Here is a 22919-nt window from a genome sequence, read left to right on the forward strand (position 1 = left end):
ATATCTATCCCAATTACTTCTTTAGGCGAAAAGAACACCAGCAGCACTATCACCGAATACCTCATTTTATGGTTTCCCACATGCCGACAATTATCCGACAAACAATAGTGCGGCTTACGAGCAGGAAGTTTAGAAGGCGAGAAAAGACATTCGATGGGCAATTGTAAGACCAGTTCAGCAACATATTGACAGAGTTGAAATAAGACGAGATAATTTTCTTCATACATAGGTCTAGCTATTGGGAACAGAGGAATCTTCGCATTCCTCTTATCGCAACAAGTCGAATGAATGGGTGAACAATCAAAACATGACATTAAAAGTCGACCATAAAAATGGTCATCAAGCCAAGGCAATTGAATCGCTTCCTCCTGACCTCTTTCCAAATCTCTCTCTCTCTCTCTCTCTCTCTCTCTCTCTCTCTCTCTCTCTCTGTCTGTCTCTCTTTCTCTGTCTCTGTCTCTCTTGGTCTCCCTCGGCATCATTCTGCACCCTCGTTGCAATCATCTCAGTCCCTTCCCGCACCGATTTCTGACTCTCCCCGCGCCCGCTGTCCACACCCACTTTTTCCACACCCTTCCCATCCCTCCAAACATCTCCATCCTCGTTCCGTGTCCCTCTCCGCCCCTTTACACACCTCCCTTCTCTTTCCACCCACTCTCCATCTCTTTCCTTCTACCGCTCTCTCCACTCGGAGCAGTGTGTTCATCTCGCGCCCATGCAAGTGCGGGCTCAACATGCGCCTCAGGCGGCGGCGCTGGGTTCACTAACCTCACCGGCTGGCGGCGGCGGCATTCAGCGCTGCACAGACGAACACCAGTCGCTACTGCCGGACGCTGCAATCACGTGTGCTTGTGCTTGAGAGAGTGCGGCTTGGAGTGCGGAGCATTGGTAGCGTGCGCCGGACTCAGAACATGGTGTGGAGCGGATGTAAAATATAAACAGCGTCAGTACACTAGGTGAGATTTTCGCTCTTTCTCTCGCCCCGCTGCATGCTGTTCAATTTACTGTCTGATGACCTTTATTATGTACGAGTAGGTAACTAATCATGAGAACATTAACGTATAGATAAAAACCAATCTTATTCAGCAAAATCTGGATCCCTCATCATCATACCACGGTCCTGAGATTTGCCCGTATAGAAAAAGGCCCTAAATAACTCTAAAGTGCATTCGTTAGAATGATTGCATACAAATTTAATACGTTTGATACGTTTATGAGCATGTTTGCTTCCTTAAAAACTTACTAAAATACAAGAATAAGGGATTGCAAAGCTTAACTACGCTGTAACAAAAACGTTTACTAATTTCCTAGTTATCCGGCCACTTTTCACTAACAAAATGCGAGTAGAATTGAAGTGTACTCACATTTTGTAAGTGAAAAGTGAAGTCTACTCGCATTTTGATAGTGAAAGGTGGCCGGATAACTAGTTTTTACAGTGTACATATACAAATACTTGACGATGAATATTTCCACAGCGAGTGACGTGAAGCGAAGGCCAGTCGGCCAGAATGCTGCCAAAGAATAGAAGTTTACCACGATTGGTGGCAGCGGCACTTTTTGGCTCCGCTGTCACACTGCTAGTGATAACATCTCAACAGCCGACGAAAGACCACATTACAGGCAACAGGTGAGTGGGAATGGTTATCAGCAATGAGCACCGTGGTGACATGTCTGAGTTTTATTGAAATAATTGGGAAACCAAGAAGGAATAAAATTATAGGAGACCATAAACAAAGCTTCAGATTATCACATCAGCTTATCAGCTTGGGCTTAAACTTCAGCTGATGTTTTTCATGCATAGGCTAGTAATACCTATAGCAAAAAGTACTGGCATTCAATCGTACAACGAAGACCAAAACAGAGGACTTTATGCTTTTCCTCTTCCAGTGCGCATGTCCGGAACAAGAGATCCGTGTCGTCTGATGTCTCGGACGTCGCGTCTCTCTCGCCGCCTGAGGTGGTCACTCAGCTGGCTCAGTTGCTATCCCCGGCCAGTCAGAGGTCTGTCTGTCGGAGTACCATCTACCCTGGAGGCAGGTGTGGCTGTGACGACATCTCCGGCGACGACTCATGTGGGGTGACGCCGCTCATGGACCCCAGAACGCCCGTTTGTCTGGGAAAGGGCCTGCTCCTGCCGGGGAAGCCATGTCTCGTTTACTCAGCAGGCATCGAGGCCGGTCTCTCGTTTGAGACGGAGCTGGCAAAGTTCGGGTGCACAGTGCATGTGTTTGATCCGCTGCAGCAGGTGAACGCATCGTACATTCCTGAGCACGTGCACGTGCATCCAATTGGACTGGCCGGGAATTCACATGTTATGAGTTACAATAATCGCGAGTACGATATGTTTAGCTTTGATGACCTAGTGCAAGAGGCGGGACATCAGCGACATCAGATTGACTATCTGAAGATGAATGTGCTTGACGGATGGGGCGTCTTGCTGCAACAAAGCGGCAGTGGCGCCACGCTGCGGAAGATACCACAACTAGCAATGACGCTACGATTCCCACGAAAAGTCTATGAAGGTTCTGCTGATAAGGACGAGCCGTCATATGGACACAGTTTGAGAGGCTATTTGAAGCAGTTGAGAGCTCTACAGGCGGCTGGCCATCAGTTGGTGTTAAGCCAGCCAGGCAAAGAGAAATTCGACGGCACTAATTTGTCGCACGAATATCGTACTTTTTGGGTTAGGAAATGCACGGCTTATTGTCGCTGAATCCGGCTGTGAGTAAATACAAAGTTGCTTTTTTTCTGCGGAAAATGTTATCTGTCATAATATCAAAACACTGACTGTATTTATTTCTTTATGTGATGCTTCCAATAAATGCAATGGGTGTTGTCAGTCGTGCGAAATGGCAGATCTAGGTTCAAACAAATACGGGAGTTCGGAATATATTTTCCGGCAGGGCTGTTTCCTATCTGTGCGATGGTTGAAAAGATCAGGGTTCATTTTCACTTCCCAAATGAGGTGCAGATTAATCATATCACAGACTCTTCCGGGCGGGAACTCATATTTCTAAAAGTTATCTCGCTTTCGCTGTATAATTCATTTATTTTCCTGATCACCGGAGGCTGGTAGCGGACCGACCTTCGTGCCTGCTGATCCGTCTCTGAAGGTGACCTGTAGGAAGCGAACTGCTCTAGCTGCTAGATGGGGCTCGGGGCAACCCGACCATCAAAGCTCAAACAGACAAACGCGACAGAGGAGAAGGAGAAAACCATTTTGCCTGCCAAAGCAAACATCATCAAGCATAGGCTGAAAATTGCGCAAAACTTAATTTGAAATGAATCTTGGATCGCGACCAAAAGCCAAAAGTCGCCTGCATTCACCCATTGTTATCGGTACTTATCCACGGCAGCCACGTTACAAAATGCAGCTTTAAAGGTAATGTGCCACCTTCCAATGATTTCCCATTTTATTTTTCCTAGGATAAGAAGCTTCTGTTTTTACCTAATATCGCAAAGAAAATCAAAAATGGGCCTAAAATAGTGCTTTTTTCGCCTAAAAGTTTATCGGTTTTTCGATATGTATGTATAACAACTGTAGTGGGCTGACCTGCAAACAGGCGTCGGCAACAATCGCGAATGCGGCGCACATGTGACAATAAGCAAAGGTCATTATAGAGTTACGACGTACGGGAATGGGACCGTATTAGAGCCGGCGATAATCACGGAACATTAGTGTCGGGGCAGACTGCGGCGGGGCAGACTGCGGCGACCCCTAGGAAGAACAACTAGGGAGAACAACATTCGACAGATGGCAGCACTAGACGAGATAATCAGGCAATACTTTAATATTAATGGGAAAGAAATCATGCCAATGTTTGCCATCACCAAGCATGTTACCACGACAATGGAAGAATGTAGTGTAGTACCCCTCCCCGGGCCCGCCGCGGGCTGACAGCGGCGGCCGGAGCCGGTCCGACCTTTGGCCGGCCGGGTCAGGTAACCGGGACGGCCGCGCCGCGGCGCCGCGCCCGGGCCGGCCGGGAGACGGAGTCGGGTGCCCGCCGGCGAGCCGTCGGCGAGGGCGCGGGGCACATTAGTCGAGTTGAATGTTCACTGTTCAGTCTTGAGTGCGAGTGATGTATGTGTGAATCGATATGTGAGCAGCAAAATCCAACAAGAAAACAAATCCGTGAAAGAAAGGCAACGCTGGCAAACATCACCACCATAGTCTTCCTACGCCGAACGAGTTCCACACCAACGTGCATCAGCGAGAGTAAAACTAGGATCCTACTGTGGTCGCGATGGCCCCTCGCCAGCAAAAACTGCAGGTATGTTACTGGACATTCCCTGCTACCTAACTAGGTCTGTCGACGGCTTTCACCGCGTGCATGGGGAGATTACCCCCCCCCCCCCCGGCGCCGGGCGCCATTTTGTCTCGCCCGTTCCTCGCCGCGTCCCATAACACGCCGGTGGTGATTGCCACTTGCACCTTACTCACTCACGTGATCGCTAACGGCGATTCAATATAGCATACATGATAAGAGTTTGCCCCCATCGCCCCCCCCCCCCTAGCCGAGGCCGTGCGCCGTGCGCCACATTACTGACCATAACGAGCCCCACACTGACTGCAATCAGGTGTCTCACCACCTGCAATGTGCCTGGGGAGCAGCTCACCCCGGTGTGATTTGCTCAGTGTATGAACCTGTGACTTTCTGTACATTTATCTTGTGCCCGGCCAACCAGGATGACCTCCTCTTCCGTACCTACCTACAATGGTTCTTTCCACCAATGTCATTGCTTGCCTGGCCCCAGTCATTGACGTTTCTTAGCCTGCCATGCATTTTTAGCCCTATATACTCTTTGCTTGCCTGGCATCAGTATTGATGTCCATGGCCTACGCCCAATGCCCTGTCGCCCTGACGCCATCTTGGCGGGTCCGACCAGCCATAGCGTGATCGTGACGTCAGCTCTACGTGGCACTTCCAACGCTGGTAGCGCCGCGGGCGGCGGCAGCAACAATAGCTACTGATGGTCACGTGGTTGCCAGCGGCGCAGGCGCGGGCGTGTGACACTTGACCGTCCTCCGCACCGGGGGCGGCCGGGTGACTCATCCGGCGTGACGTCAGCTGCCCTTGAAAGGCCATGACGGGCCTGTGGCCGGCGGTCGGACTGCCGTTGATCGGGGGTGTTGCCTTTCACCGGTCTGCAGCGGACCGACTGGGGGTCAGGTCACTGCTGGCAATGTGCCACACTGTGGATGCACGTATATGCCTGCTGCTATGCTGCATTGCCGCCATGAGCCTGTCCACCGACCGTATACCTACACGGAACGCGCACCTACCTGACACCAGTTGGCAGCGCCAGACTGTGACGCAAAGATGCATTTCCGACCCGGCGCCAAGGCTGAGAAATAATAAGGGGTCGGCAGACACCCCCGGCGGCGCCTGTTTGCAGTAGTGGCCCTGTCCCATCCCCTCACCTGTCCACTTAGACTCCCCTACAGACATCAACGGCTGTTTGTGATAGCTGCATCTACACACATGCACGGCTGTCCGCGATAGCCCCACCTACAAACAGGCACGGCTGTCCGCGATAGCCTCACCTACAAAAAGGCACGGCTGTCCGCGATAGCCTCACATGCCGACATGACATGCACGGCTGTCCGCGATAGTCTCACCTGCAGACGTGCGTGGCTGTCCGCGATAGCCTCACCTGCAGACATGGACGGCTGTCCGCGATGGCCCCACATTGTCACACGTCAGGCTGTCCGCGATAGCCTCACCCACAAAAAGGCACGGCTGTCCGCGATAGCCTCACCTGCAGACATGCACGGCTGTCCGCGATAGCCTCACATACCGACATGCACGGCTGTCCGCGATAGTCTCACCTGCAGACGTGCACGGCTGTCCGCGATAGCCTCACCTGCAGACATGCACGGCTGTCCGCGATAGCCTCACATACCGACGATAGTCTCACCTGCAGACGTGCGCGGCTGTCCGCGATAGCCTCACCTGCAGACATGGACGGCTGTCCACAATAGCCTCACATGCCGACATGCACAGCTGTCCGCGATAGTCTCACCTACAGATGTGCGTGGCTGTCCGCGATAGCCTCACCTGCAGACATGGACGGTTGTCCGCGACGGCCCCACATTGTCACACGTCAGGCTGTCCGCGATAGCCTCACCTACAAAAAGGCACGGCTGTCCGCGATGGCCCCACATTGTAACGTCAGGCTGTCCGCGATAGCCTCACCTGCAGGCATGCACGGCTGTCCGCGATGGCCTCACCTGAAGACATGGACAGCTGTCCGCGATGGCCCCACATTGTAACCCGTCAGACTGCCCGCGATAGCCTCACCTACAAAAGGCACGGCTGTCCGCGATAGCCTCACCTGCAGACATGCACGGCTGTCCGCGATAGCCTCACCTGCAGACATGGACGGCTGTCCGCGTTGGCCCCACATTGTGACACGTCAGGCTGTCGGCGATAGCCTCACCTAAAAAAGGCACGGTTGTCCGCGATAGCCTCACTTGCAGACATGGCCGGCTGTCCGCGATGGCCGCACATTGTAACACGTCAGGCTGTCCGCAATAGCCCTACCTACATACATGCAAGGCTGTCCGAGACCTCACCTCCAGACATGCACGGCTGTCCGCGTTAGCGAGGATAAGAAAGGCACGGCTGTCCGCGATAGCCTCACCTGCACACATGCACAGCTATCCGCGATAGTCTCACCTGCAGACGTGCACGGCTGTCCGCGAAAGCCTCACCTACAAAAGGCACGGCTGTCCGCGATAGCCTCACATGCCGACATGCACGGCTGTCCGCGATAGTCTCACCTGCAGACGTGCTCGGCTGTCCTCGATAGCCTCACCTGCAGACATGGACGGCTGTCCGCGATAACCCCACATTGTAACACGTCAGGCTGTCCGCGATAGCCTCACATGCCGACATGCACGGCTGTCCGCCATAGTCTCACCTGCAGACGTGCGTGGCTGTCCGCGATAGCCTCACCTGCAGACATGGACGGCTGTCCACGATGGCCCCACACTGTAACACGTCGGGCTGTCCGCGATAGCCTCACCTACAAAAAGGCACGGCTGTCCGCGATAGCCTCACCTACAAAAAGGCACGGCTGTCCGCGATAGCCTCACCTGCAGACATGCACGGCTGTCCGCGATAGCCTCACCTGCAGACATGGACGGCTGTCCTCGATGGCCCCACATTGTAACACGTCAGGCTGTCCGCAATAGCCTCACCTACAAAAAGGCACGGTTGTCCGCGATAGCCTCACCTGCCGACATGGCCGGCTGTCCGCGATGGCCCCACATTGTGACACGTCAGGCTGTCCGCGATAGCCCTACCTACATACATGCAAGTCTGTCCGAGATAGCCCCACCTATAGACATGCCCGGCTGTCCGCGATAGCCTCACCTCCAGACATGCACGGCTGTCCGCGATAGCGAGGCTACAAAAAGGCACGGCTGTCCGCGATAGCCTCACCTGCAGACATGGACGGCTGTCCGCGATAACCCCACATTGTAACACGTCAGGCTGTCCGCGATAGCCTCACATGCCGACATGCACGGCTGTCCGCGATAGTCTCACCTGCAGACGTGCGTGGCTGTCCGCGATAGCCTCACCTGCAGACATGGACGGCTGTCCACGATGGCCCCACACTGTAACACGTCGGGCTGTCCGCGATAGCCTCACCTACAAAAAGGCACGGCTGTCCGCGATAGCCTCACCTACAAAAAGGCACGGCTGTCCGCGATAGCCTCACCTGCAGACATGCACGGCTGTCCGCGATAGCCTCACCTGCAGACATGGACGGCTGTCCTCGATGGCCCCACATTGTAACACGTCAGGCTGTCCGCAATAGCCTCACCTACAAAAAGGCACGGTTGTCCGCGATAGCCTCACCTGCCGACATGGCCGGCTGTCCGCGATGGCCCCACATTGTGACACGTCAGGCTGTCCGCGATAGCCCTACCTACATACATGCAAGTCTGTCCGAGATAGCCCCACCTATAGACATGCCCGGCTGTCCGCGATAGCCTCACCTCCAGACATGCACGGCTGTCCGCGATAGCGAGGCTACAAAAAGGCACGGCTGTCCGCGATAGCCTCACCTGCAGACATGCACGGCTGTCCGCGAGTCTCACCTGCAGACGTGCACGGCTGCCCGCGATAGCATCACATGTAGACATGGACGGCTGTCCGCGATGGCCCCACATTATGACCTGTCAGGCTGTCCGCGATAGCCCTACCTACATACATGCAGGGCTGTCCGAGATGGCCCCACCTATAGACATGCCCGACTGTCCGCGATAGTCTCACCTCCAGACATGCCCGGCGTTCCGCGATAGCGAGGCTACAAAGGGCACGACTGTCCGCGGTAGCCTCACCTGCAGACATGCACATTGCACGGCTGTCCACGATAGTCACACCTGCAGACGTGCACGGCTGTCCGCGATGGCCTCACCTGCAGACGTGGACGGTTGTCCGCGATGGCCCCAAATTGTGACAGGTCAGGCTGTCCGCGCTACCCCCTGCCTACATACATGCAGGGCTGTCTGCGATAGCCCCACCTAAAAAATGTACATGCAGGGCTGTCCGCGATCGCCCCACCTACGTACATGCAGGGCTGTCCGCGATAGCCCCGGGCCGTCCACGATAGCCCCACATCCATCCATGCAGGGCCGTTCGCGATAGCCCCACCTGTAGACATGCCCGGCTGTCCGCGATAGCCCCCACATTGTGATACACCAGGCTGTCCGCGTTTGCCCACTTAGACATGGAGGCTGTCCGCATAACCCACCTGGTCACCTACGGCTCTCGTGACCATTCACTGCCGTTCACTGTGATCTCACAGTCTGGCTCTCGCCAAAAAAAAAAAAAAAAAAACTATCCGTTAGGCGCTCCACAATTAACGGGCGGTCCTTTGGCGTCTTTCAGCTACGCAAGAAGGAATCGGCAGACACAGACACCTGGGCGAGCGAGGAGGGGAAGTCGAGACCGTGTTTCCGCCAAAAGAGAAAACAACCAAGGTAGGTGGTAGGTAACTACACCTGCGCTATCTACATCAGCTGCCCCGCATGACACTAATGGGACCGTATTAGAGCCGGCGATAATCACGGAACATTAGTGTCGGGGCAGACTGCGGCGGGGCAGACTGCGGCGACCCCTAGGAAGAACAACTAGGGAGAACAACATTCGACAGATGGCAGCACTAGACGAGATAATCAGGCAATACTTTAATATTAATGGGAAAGAAATCATGCCAATGTTTGCCCTCACCAAGCATGTTACCACGACAATGGAAGAATGTAGTGTAGTACCCCTCCCCGGGCCCGCCGCGGGCTGACAGCGGCGGCCGGAGCCGGTCCGACCTTTGGCCGGCCGGGTCAGGTAACCGGGACGGCCGCGCCGCGGCGCCGCGCCCGGGCCGGCCGGGAGACGGAGTCGGGTGCCCGCCGGCGAGCCGTCGGCAAGGGCGCGGGGCACATTAGTCGAGTTGAATGTTCACTGTTCAGTCTTGAGTGCGAGTGATGTATGTGTGAATCGACATGTGAGCAGCAAAATCCAACAAGAAAACAAATCCGTGAAAGAAAGGCAACGCTGGCAAACATCACCACCATAGTCTTCCTACGCCGAACGAGTTCCACACCAACGTGCATCAGCGAGAGTAAAACTAGGATCCTAACAGACCCACCCACCGCCCCACCGTCACCCATTCCTTCCCAAGTCTCCTTCCCCTCCGCTCGGGGCGTCTTTCAGCTACGCAAGAAGGAATCGGCAGACACAGACACCTGGGCGAGCGAGGAGGGGAAGTCGAGACCGTGTTTCCGCCAAAAGAGAAAACAACCAAGGTAGGTGGTAGGTAACTACACCTGCGCTATCTACATCAGCTGCCCCGCATGACACTAATGAGTTATCAGCTGTCTAATCGTAGACAACACAATGTCGAATTTAAACTGTAAGCCTGTATTGGTATTGTTTCTTTAATTTGGCTGTCGAACATTAATTTATGGTTTGAAATATTATTTTATGTAAAATAATTGATATGAAACAGCCGTCTCTAAAGTTATGACCCCATCTCACCACATGAAAGTGGCAAAAAATGACAATGATCAGCTGACGCATTTTTCTTGGCCGAAGTCAGAGCGCGCGGCCCGACGCACCACCACCGCACGACAAAGTATGAGCAGAAGCCACCTGCGGTAGACTGCGCCCAAAGCCAGGGCCCCGGTAACGTGAGGTAGGCCGAGTCGGGGCAGCGTGCGCTGACCCAAGCCGGGGTCGCGGCTTTGGGTGCGGTCTACCGCATCCCCGCGGGCTATTACATGACACCGGGAGGACGCGCGGCCCCGGCTTGGGTCAGCGCACGCTGCCCCGACTCGGCTACCTCACGTTACCGGGGCCCTGGCTTTGGGCGCGGTCTACCGCATCACCTAACAGGCGTGTTCGAAACCGCAGGAGATGATGATGAACGGGTTTATCAAAACTTGATTGGATGAGCCTATCGGTACTAGCGATTTCAGTGTGTGCATTTATTGTTCATAGTGGTGTGAAATGTGGTTGGGGTACGACCGACAACCCGTCGGGGCGAATTTCGCACTGGGGTACTCAAAATTTGAAGAATTTAAGACGTTTCCATGAGTTTTGAAGGTATGGATAAGTTCTAAAAATCCGGTTCTCCTTATCTGGGCCATTAACTCCATACGGTCCAGGAGAGCTGGCACACTACCTTTAACCCTATTCCTGGCGGGCTCCGCCGGGACAAGAAACTGGCGGGGGGGGGGGGGGCCGATTCGGCCCCCCTGAGATCTCGAGAACGAAGCAAGATAGCGACAAGCGGTAAACGACATCGGATACGTATGGACAAGGTCTACAATTTTTACTTAGGTCATTTTCAGGTCAGGTCAAAGATGACGTCACAGGGGTCGAAAAAGTCAAAATGGCGGCGCTAGATATGGAGAGAGTTTTTCTCGAATAACTTTCAAATTAGTCAAGATAGGAACAAACTAAGGGCATCATCGCGATCCTCTCGTCAATCCGCATCGAATGATATATATGTTGACCTCGAAAGGTCAAGGTCAAAGGTTGACCTCAGCTCACGTGACCTCGAGGTCATCATGTATATCATTCGATGCGTCTTGACGAGCTGAACACAATGAGACCATCCACGCGTCTGTATCTTGTTCCTGTACGGAGTTATTGGCCAAAAACCTTTGGTGACCTTTGATGACGTCACATGACCTCACAGCTGCCCAACAGCAAAACAGACCTCAAGGTAGTGAAGGTTGATCGCATATGAAGTCATGTATGTTTTTTTTTTTTAATATTTTTGGTGCCCGACCTGGGCTTTTGTCGTTAGTAGCACACATTCATACTGGGTTAGTACACTATATACACGGCAGTGGTACGAATCGTTTTCGGCACCCGCTACACGGGACAGCCTTGACCGCACGCTTCCTGTCACGCACCCCAGGTGGCACCGCACTGGTGCGCACGCTGGGGCTATCCCGATTTCTCGGGCCCGGCAGGTCAGAGGGCTGCTCCGGGACATGAAGCGAGGCCGTGCCCTCGGGACATGTCACCGGACCGAAGGATCTGTTTAAAGGCGGATCAAGCCCGTGTACCTGCGGCCGGGGGCGCTGGCTGGCACAGCGGTAATCCCCACGACCGAGCGAACACTCCCCAGTTACTGCCATCTCCTGGGTAGGAGCCGGCCGAGGAAAACGCTGCCAGAGGTCAGCTTTGATCCAAGGGCCTCCCACACCAAACGTGAACGCATTTGCCAACTGCGCCACAAGGGTGGTGAAGTCATGTATGGTATATGGGGCCATTCCGACCCGTTTTAGTGGTAAAAACAGGGAGTTGATTTTTCCCCCATTGACTTATAATGGGGAGGTCGCGAAACTGACCTGACCTTAGGTCACCGATATCAAAATTCCGAGATATACAAATTGCACATACTGGTACCCTAACTAAAGCCTGAAGAGAAGAAATTGATCGGTCAAAAACTCTAGCTCTGGCGTGATTGCAAACTTTTCTGAGGTAGGGTCACCAAACCGCCTCTGGTGACCTGACCTGAGGTCAGATCAACTCAAAATTTTCAGACATGTTGCGTAGAAGCCTTATAGGAAAAGTCAGAAAATTTGAGCTTCCTAGCTCAACGCGTTTGGGAGAAATAACCAAAAAACCTCAGGGGGGGCTCCTGAGGCCCCCCGCCAGGAATAGGGTTAAAGCACCTTAGCACCATCAGTGCAAAACCGCATGGCTTTGTTTACCAGAGCATCATAGTTATTTGAACTTGTTTACTTGCAAATTAGGCGTTCGAGCACAGTTGCCTATACTGTATACAGTTCACTTTCCTTCGGTAGCAAGTCTTTCCCTTTCATCTAATAACGTATATGCGTCACACGACTATAAACTGCAACTTGCAAGCCATGTGTTACACAATCAATCGGGCTTTCGGGCACCGCTGATGAAGCCTGCGCGTCACCAGCGTCACATGACGTCCGTGGACGACCATCCCACGGACGTGAGGTCTGAACAGCCTGGCGATCGGCTGCCAAGGATAAGTGTGTAAAATTGATCTGTCATCTATCCTTGCAAGTTGCGACTGACTCAACTGAGCATATTAATTGTGCAAAATGCATACCTCATTCTTTTTTATCTGTGGGGCATGGGGTAATAATAGGTCATGTATCTGCCATCGTCTAAGTTTCTATTTACCTCCTAACTTTGTCTTTGTTTAAACATTTCGTCCCGTCTCCGATTCGTCTCCGTCCCGTCTTCATCTCCATCTCACTGTTCCTCCCGTCACTTCTCTCCTTTCTTCTCCGGACATTCCAGTGTAAACACATGCCAGTGGAAAGTGGCTGGGTCGCGCGGCCCGTTAGGGTTACCCAAACTCAGCCATCATTTCACGTCTGTCATGCCTACCAAGCGCCAAGAGACTGACCCTGACCTTCTCAAATGGAGCGGGCAGAGGCGCAGAGGGCTGAGAGTGTGTCCACGAGGCTGGCTGAGCGGGTGGTCAGGTGACTATTCATCTCTTGCCGCTAGCCGCGTCAGATATGATACACTCATTCAGTGTGGTGCCAGTAATGTGGTGCATATGTTTGAGGATGAACGGGTTACAAATTCCACGGCCTTAGAGGGTAGCTCTATTCACTCCTGGGTCAAGGATTTACTTGTTGACATCTTTTGTGTATGTTTTGCTCATTTGTAATGTTGAAAATAAAAGTGTATGTATGTATGTATGTATCTTTTGCTGTAAGAACTCCTATAGGAGTGCAATGGATCATTTTGGTGTCATATTGGTAACAAAAATGCTACAAAAAATTTGTTGCCGACTGCTGAAAGAACCTGTTGGTAGGTTATAGTTAGAGGCTAGAAACCATGGTATCTTAGGCAATTTCATAACAACTCTGACTTGCTCCTGTAAGCAATTTTAATGGGATAAGAACTATTGGCGGGAATGCAAAGGTACGGCAATTTAGATATAGCAGCTGAAAGGTGAGCAGCTATCAACACCTATGGAGACTGCAACAGCGGTCAACAGCTAGCATAATCTATGGAGACTTCAACAAATGCCGGCAGCGAACATACGTGGAGATTGCAACAGCGGTCAACAGCTAACACCAGATACAGAAACTTCCAAGATTGCCGGCAGCTAGCACTCATGGATACTGCAACAGCGGTCAACAGGAACACCAGTAACGGAGACTTCAACGGTGGCCGGCAGCTAGCACACATGGAGACTGCAACAGCGGTCAACAGCTAACACCAAGCATGGATACTTCAACGGTGCCGTCAGTAGCTTGCACCACATTCGGAGACTGCAACAGTAGACTGCAACAGCTGATGTAGATAAGCGTGAAAATTACAAAGCCGCACAGTTTGACTCCCCTTTTGTAAGTCATGCTTCGTCGGTCACTTCATAATAACTAATAGGGAAGTCATGCATGCCGCGATTGGAAGATTCATTTCGTCGATCTTTTTTTTTTCGCTCGTTGAGAGCTGAAGAGGAACACCAACTGTTAGGTATAACCCTCTGCCAAACTCAGGGGCTCTATCCGCCTGTGAACACTCTTCTCAGCCTCCTGTTACCGAGAGCCCCGGTTGTCCCGGCTCCCAAGGTCGGATGGCCGGGGCGCGGGATGCTCCCTGGTTTCTGCGAACCGGTCCGTCTGTCAGGGTCGTCCAGCCGGGGCAGCGGGTCGCTCCATCGTACCTCTGCCGCCGGGGGCGCTGGCCGAGGTCAGAGGGCAGGCAGCGGGACCTTGTGGCGCGGACGCCCCCGCGTGCCCCTGTCCGTCCCTTCCCGTCTGCTCGGGAGGGGAGGGGAGGGGGCTGATACCAGCCCGGCAGGACACCGATCTCCAATGGAGAGAACCGGGAGACAAACTATTGAAAGCCAACCAGCCGATGATGAGACCACTTGAAAGAAACCACTTCTGAATTCAGCGAATGTTTTTTTAGGAGAAAACGACTACTCTAAGGCCTTGGCTGGTCGTGCTGTTTCACAGGTCAGACTCGATTCGTGGAATGACAAGATGGCGCGATGTCATCGTCTCTCTATGGTTCACGTACAGCGCGTGTGATGAAACAGGACAAGGCAGCTCATCCCGCGCGGGTTCGAAGAATGGGTCGTGCCCGCCTCTGACAGATTGAGGTTAGCGCCTAATTCATGGTCACGTTCAGCGTTTGTTCTGCATGCAAATTTATTCCTCTGGAGATAGACTCTGTGGTATTTTAGGAGAATGTGGCCGGCAAAATATCAGCTAATTTTAGACATGCAGATATTTACCAATAACCTGTCGGAAAGGAGGAAATACTGTTGAGTTTAACGCGATGTGGATAGAGATACGATGCGCGCCGCGATGTGGATAACACTGAATCACTCAACAAAGGACGAAACGCGCGAGAAGGCACCACGACAAACAGGGACTCGACGGCGAGGAAAGATCACACATTTTTTATCCCCAGATGCATGCCTGCACTATCAAATTAGATACGCGTTGCAACGGATGAGCGGTCAAAGTTCATTATAAAATATGTCTGTAAAACGCATTTACTTGGTCATGCATCTGCAGTAAATGGCCGATTTACTCTAGTGTGTACCTACTAAGAGAGAAAAAACCTAACCGTTGAGGAGAGCGCTCTTTCAGTCGATGGTTGAGTTTCATATAACGAAGCTTCGAACAAATTCGAAAAATAAACAGCGTAACTGTTATTTTTTCGAATTTGCTGCATGACAGATATTCAGCACCTGAAATATCGTCTATTTAGTGCAAGTCAGGGTATGAATGGTGTTTTATGGACGTAGAAAGGCGAAGCACCACCTGCTTTTTAATTTACACCATGAGCACTAAACACATGTTGATTGTCGGTAAGTAGGTAGGTAGGTACTCGTGTCGGTAGGTAGTGATCGGCATCATCGTTATGTGCACGAGTATCATCATCTGAACGTCTCAGTTCTTTTAGCGTACCACTTCACTCTGAGCGTAAGTAATTGCACACACCCCATAAAGCATCGTGTGTGCCACTCCATACCACTCCAAGCAGCAATAACGACTCAACGAGCGGCAACAGCAATAAATAACGAGTAGTAAAGTAATTTTGATAACGACTGATGCCAGCCATGCATCATTTGATAGGCGTTTTCGGTTCTGTAGCGACCTCTATGCTACCTGCCCGAGAAAGGCTCAAGACAGATGGCAGCACCAGATGAGTTGGCACGATGACGCTTCACGTCGTTACCGATCGAATACTCTGTGCCATGGATAGAGGCGAAATATCTGTGCTAGTTTTGCTCGATCTATCGAAATGTTTCGATGTTGTGCCGCATGCCACACTGTTAGCGAAGCTCACCCTGTACGGCATTGATACGGACTGGTTCCGAAGCTATTTGTACGGCCATACCCAGCAAGTCCGCGTGAGCTCTATTGGGGGACGGCATCAGCTATCTAGGACTAGGGAGAATACCATCGGTGTGTTCCAGGGCGGTGCACTTAGCTGTATCATGTACATGCTGTTTGCGAATGATTTGAGCCTTGGACTGCCGAGTGACGTCACTACTGTTCAATATGCCGACGATACGCAGCTATTAGTATCCGGCAGCAAGCGTGACATCCAGAGAATCATCAGCAGCATGGAACACGCACTCAGCTATGTGTACAACTGGTTCTGTCACAACGGGATGAAGTTGAACACCAAGAAGACACAGATGGTTGTGCTGGGAACACCCGCGATGCTCCGTACGCTGCCGCCTGTTGTTGTCCGCATCTGTGGCAATGTTATAGCCGACTCGAGAGAGGTTAAAAACCTCGGTGTGTTCATTGATCGCCACCTCAGCTTTGAGACACATGTGACATACATCACAAGGAAGTGTACAGGCATACCTATTGATAGGGTTATCTCATGCGCGCCATGTCATGCCAAAACAGACGCTGAAGGTGATTGTTGAGGCACTCGTCCTGTCCGTGGTTCGATACTGCCTATCCGTCTACGGCTCATGCGGAGTCACCCAGCGCGACCGTGTACAGAAGATTGTCAACTTCTGTGCCCGTGTAGTGACAGGGAAGCGCCGTTTCGACCATATTAGCGGTGAGATACAGCGGCTCCGTTGGCTCAAGGTAGAGCAGCTGATCGACTACCACACCGTGTGTGCGCTGGCGAGTGTTATCGTGACCCAGCAGCCTGAGTACCTATGTGGAACTATTGGACCGAGATCGAGCCAACACCTACAGTACGAGACAAGCCGATCTATTCAGCCGCCCCAACATACGCACTGAATCCGGTAGGCGGAGAATGTGTTACCGTGGCGTGACACTGCTCAACGGTATATGGGGCAGATCCCTGTGAGCCCGGGTTCCGCAGAGCTGTCAGAGCGGTCGTCGGATCTGTCGATCCTCAGTGATGATCGGAGTGAATTGATGTATGAGTGGTATGCGTGTGGAACGTGAATGTAGCCTAAATTCGTCCTTTTTGTACTTGTAACTGACGTGAAAGAGTGAAAAGCCATGGTGAGTGGACTTCTTTTGAATAAATCTGAATTCTGAATTCTGAATTCACGGACCAGGATGGACAGAAAACTATGAGCGATGGTGACCTAGTTACTTCAGTTAACCCTATTAGTGGCAGGCTCCTGGCTACCCCCTATTAGTGGCAGGGGGGGGGGGCTGTTTACGACCCCCCTTGATATCTCGAGATCTAACGGGCCGATTTTCAAAATTCAAACGGCATTCGATTTCGCTCAACGTGATCTACATTTCTAAAAAATAAAAATTAAAAAATGTCAATAGGGGGGTAGAGGGGGGTAAAAACGGGCAAATTGCAGATACATTTTAGACTGTTTATCACGGCCAGGTTTCTGAACCAATCTTAACGCAACTTTTGCCGATCGATAGAGAATGAACCAGGAATTCACATGGATCCTAAAAATATGCATTTTCTAAAATCATAGGCGGATACAGATCATTGAGATTGGGGGTACACAAAAAGTATAGTAAATAAGGTTTTTGTTGGTACTGTTTCTAAAAAGGGTGGTAATGGTCTTGTTATGTTATAATTTTCTTATGAGAGAACGACTAAAATTGTATTGGTAATGCATAGGCGGTGTCAGGGCACCTATGTTGGGAGGTAAAACATAACCCCCCTTTTTGGACGCCTGGATCCGCCTATTATAGCAAAAACGTGTCAAAAGAGGATGCACAATAACTGTATATGTTATCACATGTTACCTTTTGTATCGATATGTTGAGTCGCCTATATCGATATGTTGTGAGCCGCTTATATCGATATGTTGTGGGTCGCCTTTTGTATCGATATCAACGTGTGGGCCAATAAAGGCGTGACGTGTCACTTGGTGACTTGCTGGCACGGCACGGAGCACGAAACATGGCGCAGCCTGTGGTGAACTTGCGGTTTTGATTTCTTATTTTTGGTGGGTTAAAAGCAACTTGAAGAAGTGTAAGAAAGCGAGAAGAAGCAAGACAACATCAAGCAGTGATGTCTGGATTTACCCCACCAGAACAGTTTGATTTTACTTCACCAGAGCATTGGCCCAGGCCCATGTCACTCCACTTTTGATGACATCATATGGGGGCCTCAGGACAATAATGGCGCGGCGCGCCACAATCGCTTCAAAGCTACTTGCCAACAGTTGCCATTTTTGAAAATATTATTTTGAAATAAAGTTCCAAGTAATAAAAATATTGTAATAAATTTGTTGAATAAATCGATACCATATCTAAAAACTTACTGAAAAATGATTTATTCCTAGTAAAAATATAAGCTCGATGCGTTTTTACGTTGCTTTCCTGCAACTGCAGAGGGTTTTTAAATCGTCTATATCTTCAAAACCGGCCATTTCTTAGCATATTGCTGCTCTTTTTTATCGCTAGAAAATTAGTTAGACTTTCTAATGACATCAATGGTTGAGCGATGTCTGTAGAATGTCACCAACAATCTTCAAATGAAGTTAGTCATTTTTATGTTGTAAAGGAATGGAGTACCCCTTTCGAGCATCAGGGGTGACGTCACTCAGGATCTGTCTCTGATTGGTCGGCGGGGGAGTGACTGTACCTTCTATAGATGGCCTTGCATTGGCCTCTGTGGCGCGACCGCTTCAGACGATATCGCCAGGCGTCAAAGCTAAATCTCGATGAGGAGGAAACCCAGGTCAGTGCACTTGTTTATGCAATGGGGCCAGAGGCTGAACATATTATTTTGAGCATAGCAGCTTTCCCTCACAACAATTTGAAGCTGCTGTGCGCTGTTTTGATGGGTACTTTACCCCAAAGAGAAATGTGATTGCTGAGAGGCATGCTTTTGAGATTAGAACACAAGGCGCTTCCGAGTCGAACGAAAGCTACATTAGAGCAGTGCATTGCCTTGCCGAACACTGCCAGTTTGCTGACAAAAATGAAAGGATCAGAGATCGTCTGATAGCAGGAATGAAAGATAAAAATATGTCCAAGCAGATTCAGTTACGAGCTCTGGATTCAGATGTGACTCTTGAAGTTGTGGTGCAGATGCTTCGTAATCATGAACTCGTGCATGACCCGAGTACCACAGACAATGTGAACAGGATTGAAAGCAGAGCGAGATACAAGCCAGCACCACATCAAGCAAGACGCCCAAGCCAGCCTGGACCAGCTGTTGGACGAAGCCAGAGCCAGCCAGATCCAGCCTCGTCCAGACCAAGATCAGGTCGTGGACGAGCAGGCAGAGGATCACTACTCTCCACAACATGCAGGTATTGTGGAAGGAGGAGGCATACCAGTCCGCAGCAATGTCCAGCCCTGGGGAAAACCTGTTTCAAGTGTGGTGGCAGGGACCACTTTGCAAATGTTTGCTCGGGTTCAAGCCATAGAGTTCAGAGTGTCCAATGTGTCCCAGATACTGAACATGATGAGGACCAGGAGGAAGGTTATTTTCTTGGGGTGGTTGAAGGGCACAAGAACAAGGACTGGACAGTTTCTGTTGAGGTTGGTCAAAGTCAAGTCAGTTTCAAAGTGGACTCTGGTGCAGATGTTAACGTCATGTCTCTCCAGCAGTATGAGCAGATGGTGCAGAAGCCAGACCTGCTACCCACCTCAAGACAGCTGACCAGTGTTGGTGGTGCCCTTGATGTCCTGGGAGTATTCAGTGCAACCATCAAGTACAAGCAGGTGAGCCTTGAGAATGAACATTTCTATGTTCTGGACACTTCTCAGAATCTGTTGTCACGCTCCACTGGAGAGAGGCTCGGAGTGATTGAATTCACTGGAGAGGTGAGACTGTCTCAGAATGTGTTTGGTCCAACTGGTTTGATGAACACATCACCAATCAAAATCAGGCTTGTTGATGATGCCGTACCCTCTGCTGTGCATACTGCTCGTAATGTGCCATTCCCACTGCTGAAGTCGGTGAAACAGGAACTGGAGAGAATGGAGGATGCTGGAATCATCAGGTCAGTCTCAGAACCCACCGACTGGTGTGCACCAATGGTGCCCGTTCCCAAGGGTGGTGGTTCAGTACGCATCACGGTCGATTACAAGAACCTGAACAAGTGTGTGAAGAGAGAGATCCACCCTATCCCCACCGTGGAACAGTTGACAGCTGAACTTGCAGGTTCGAGCATCTACAGCAAGCTGGATGCCAGCTCGGGGTTCTACCAGCTCCCACTGGACAGGGAGTCGCAGCTACTGACCACTTTCCTCACCCCATTTGGCAGGAAGGCATTCCAGCGGCTTCCAATGGGGATAAACCTGGCGCCTGAATGTTTTCAGAAAAAGATGCAGGAAATGCTGGCTGGTCTCGATGGTGTACTGATATACATGGATGACATTGTTGTGTACGGTGACAGTGTGACGCACGACGAGCGTCTGCAGGCAGTTCTCCAGCGGATCGAGTCATCCGGGCTGAAGCTGAACAAAGCGAAGTGCGAGTTCAAGAAGGACAGCATCATCTTCTTGGGCCAGAAGATCAGCAGCAGAGGAGTGGAACCGGATCCTGCCAAGCTCGCAGCAGTGAGAGAACTGCAGGCGCCACAGAACGAGCAGGAACTGAGGAGCCTACTTGGAACCGTCAACTATCTGGGTAAGTTTGTGCCCCAGATTCAAAGCAAGCTGAAACCTCTAAACGACTTGTTGAAAAAGGATGTAGCCTGGGTGTGGTCCCATGTTCAGCAAAAGGCTCTTGACGAAGTAAAGCAGATGCTAACTGGTGCTCCTGTGTTAGCTTTCTATGACCCAACCAGAGAGACCATTGTGAGTGCTGATGCGAGCAGCTATGGCATCGGTGGCTGTGTGCTGCAGCGACAACCCGACTCCCAGCTGAGACCCGTTGCGTTTTGTAGCAGAACGCTGACCCCATGCGAGCAACGATATGCTCAAATTGAAAAAGAGTTATTGGCTGCTGTCTGGACGTGTGAACGAATGCACATGCTACTGTCTGGTCTACCACAGTTTCGACTTGAGTTAGATCATAAACCGTTGATTCCGTTGATCAACTCAAAGAGCCTAGTCGACACACCTGTTCGATGCCAGAGACTTTTGATGCGTTTGACAAGGTACAATCCAGTCGCCACCTATGTGCCTGGAAAGCAGCATGTTGTACCAGATTACCTATCCCGGCATCCCTGCAAAGAGACCGACAATCTCGCCACTGTCTTGCAGAATGACGTCAGCGATTACGTGTCCGGCGTGATCGGCAGCCTGCCCGTGAGTGATCACCGCCTGGAGGAGATTCGGGTGCTGCAGGAGAGAGATGATGACATCTGTCGTGTCACCCAGCAGACTCTTCATGGCTGGATGGAGGGTCCGAGGGCCCTGCAGGACTACTTCAGCGTCCGGCATGACCTGAGTGTGGTGCACCTGTCGTCAGGCCCTCTGCTCCTGTACCGCAACCGTCTCGTCATCCCTTCGAGTATCAGGTCAGAGATTTTGAATAAGCTGCACAATGATGGCCACTTTGGTCTATCCAAATGCCGACAACGAGCTGACCAATCAGTCTGGTGGCCCGGGATCTCTGAGGATCTGAAGAGATATGTGAGCCAGTGTCAGTTTTGTCAGATAAACAGTCCACAACAGCATCGTGAGACACTCATACCGACTCCCGTCCCAGTGTCTGTGTGGAGTCACATTGCCTGTGACATCTGTCATCACAACGGTCACGATTACCTGATTACAGTGGATGTGCTCAGCAGATACCTTGAGATTCAACGTCTTCCCCGTCTCACGAGTTCGGCGGTAGTAGAACGACTCAAAACGCTATTCGCCCGCCATGGAATCCCCGACATGGTAACATCCGATGGTGGAACTCAGTTCACGTCACATGTGTTCCAGAACCTGTCCACCGAGTACGGTTTCCGGCATCGGATAACCGACCCTCACACGCCGTCTTCGAACGGCGCCGCTGAGCGCGCCGTAAGGACGGCTAAGTGGCTCCTCCGCCAGCGGGACCCGCATCTGGCGCTGCTCAACTACCGCGCTACGCCGGTGGAGGCGACAGGCCAGTCGCCTGCTCGTCTGCTCTTTGGACGCGAGATCCAGACTCGGCTTCCGCGTCCGCGGGTCGTCGAGTGTCAGGACTCTACACTCGACGCCGCGAGGAGGAGAGATGGCGAGAGGAAGGAGCTTCAACGAAGGAGCTTCAACAAGCATCACGGAGCTCGCGACTTGCCGCCGTTGCGGCCTGGGGATGTAGTGCGGGTGCGAACAAGGATCGACCCGGACTGGCGTGAGCGAGTGACAGTGCGTGAGCGGATCGGGCGACGAAGTTATGTGGTAGATAACAATCGTCATACAGTGAGGCGCAATCGAGGCGCCCTGCGCCTGTCACCGGGGATCGAGCCTCCCACGGGCTCGTCGGACCTCCCGGTGCCCTTGTCGGTGCGGCCGTCGCCGGGCGTGCCGGAATCTGTGCGGCCGTCGCCGGGCGTGCCTGTTGGTGTTTCAGTGCGGCCGAGCCCGACTGTCTCGATGCCGCGGCCGGCTATCTCTCCGCCGGGTCAGACGCCGGAGCCCTGTCCTTCCGCAGCGGCGAGTCCGGCAGGACCCGCAGCGGCTGTACGGGTCGCGTTCGTGATCCCCTGTACGAGTAGGCGTGTAGTCTGTTGTACCGTTTTGCTTTTTTTGGGGGGAGATGTATCGATATGTTGAGTCGCCTATATCGATATGTTGTGAGCCGCTTATATCGATATGTTGTGGGTCGCCTTTTGTATCGATATCAACGTGTGGGCCAATAAGTGACGTGCGTCACTTGCTGGCACGGCACGGAGCACGAAACACCTTTTATTCACTGTTCGTAAAACTGGGCAGCATCGTGATCTTCGCCAAAATGACTCGCTTCACGAATAGGACCCCCCAATTCCCAGGCTCTGGAGCCGCCTGGTAAAGTTATGAACTTGAAATTTTCAGGGAATGTGCCAATTTTTTAGGAAAAGTCAGAAAATTTCAGCATCGTAGC

At 51.8% G+C, this 22919-nt stretch overlaps 4 protein-coding genes across 4 annotated transcripts in view; 3 read left to right on the top strand and 1 right to left on the bottom strand.

Moving 5' to 3' along the window:
* LOC122387087 (larval cuticle protein 65Ag1-like) overlaps window positions 1–898 on the bottom strand; it is a 29780-nt gene extending 28882 nt beyond the window's left edge. Inside the window, exon 1 of the mRNA XM_043376922.1 lies at window positions 769–898. The gene's annotated coding sequence lies outside the window, so the exon portion shown is untranslated. The remainder of the gene's footprint in view (window positions 1–768) is intronic.
* Window positions 832–2829, top strand: LOC122387086. The gene is made up of 3 exons (XM_043376920.1): window positions 832–956; window positions 1476–1627; window positions 1888–2829. Exons 2-3 carry the CDS (start codon window positions 1509–1511, stop codon window positions 2711–2713), a joined length of 945 nt encoding a protein of 314 aa, XP_043232855.1. The 5' UTR covers window positions 832–956; window positions 1476–1508; the 3' UTR covers window positions 2714–2829.
* A 15649-nt stretch (window positions 2830–18478) lies between these two features.
* On the top strand, window positions 18479–22519 carry LOC122387084 (the record flags this gene model as incomplete). The annotated part of the gene is made up of 2 exons (XM_043376918.1): window positions 18479–18647; window positions 21797–22519. Coding segments are annotated over exons 1-2 (810 nt in total), but the record flags the coding sequence as incomplete, so codon positions are not given.
* LOC122387085 (uncharacterized protein K02A2.6-like) lies at window positions 18708–22489 on the top strand. Its single transcript, XM_043376919.1, has 2 exons — window positions 18708–20549; window positions 21128–22489. The coding sequence occupies exons 1-2, from the start codon at window positions 18923–18925 to the stop codon at window positions 21130–21132; spliced, it is 1632 nt and encodes a 543-aa protein (XP_043232854.1). The 5' UTR covers window positions 18708–18922; the 3' UTR covers window positions 21133–22489.
* Window positions 22520–22919: the final 400 nt, after the last annotated feature.

Source organism: Amphibalanus amphitrite, unplaced genomic scaffold (assembly GCF_019059575.1).
Source record: "Amphibalanus amphitrite isolate SeventyFive unplaced genomic scaffold, NRLGWU_Aamphi_draft 000273F_arrow, whole genome shotgun sequence".
Taxonomy (NCBI): Eukaryota; Metazoa; Arthropoda; class Thecostraca; order Balanomorpha; family Balanidae; genus Amphibalanus; species Amphibalanus amphitrite.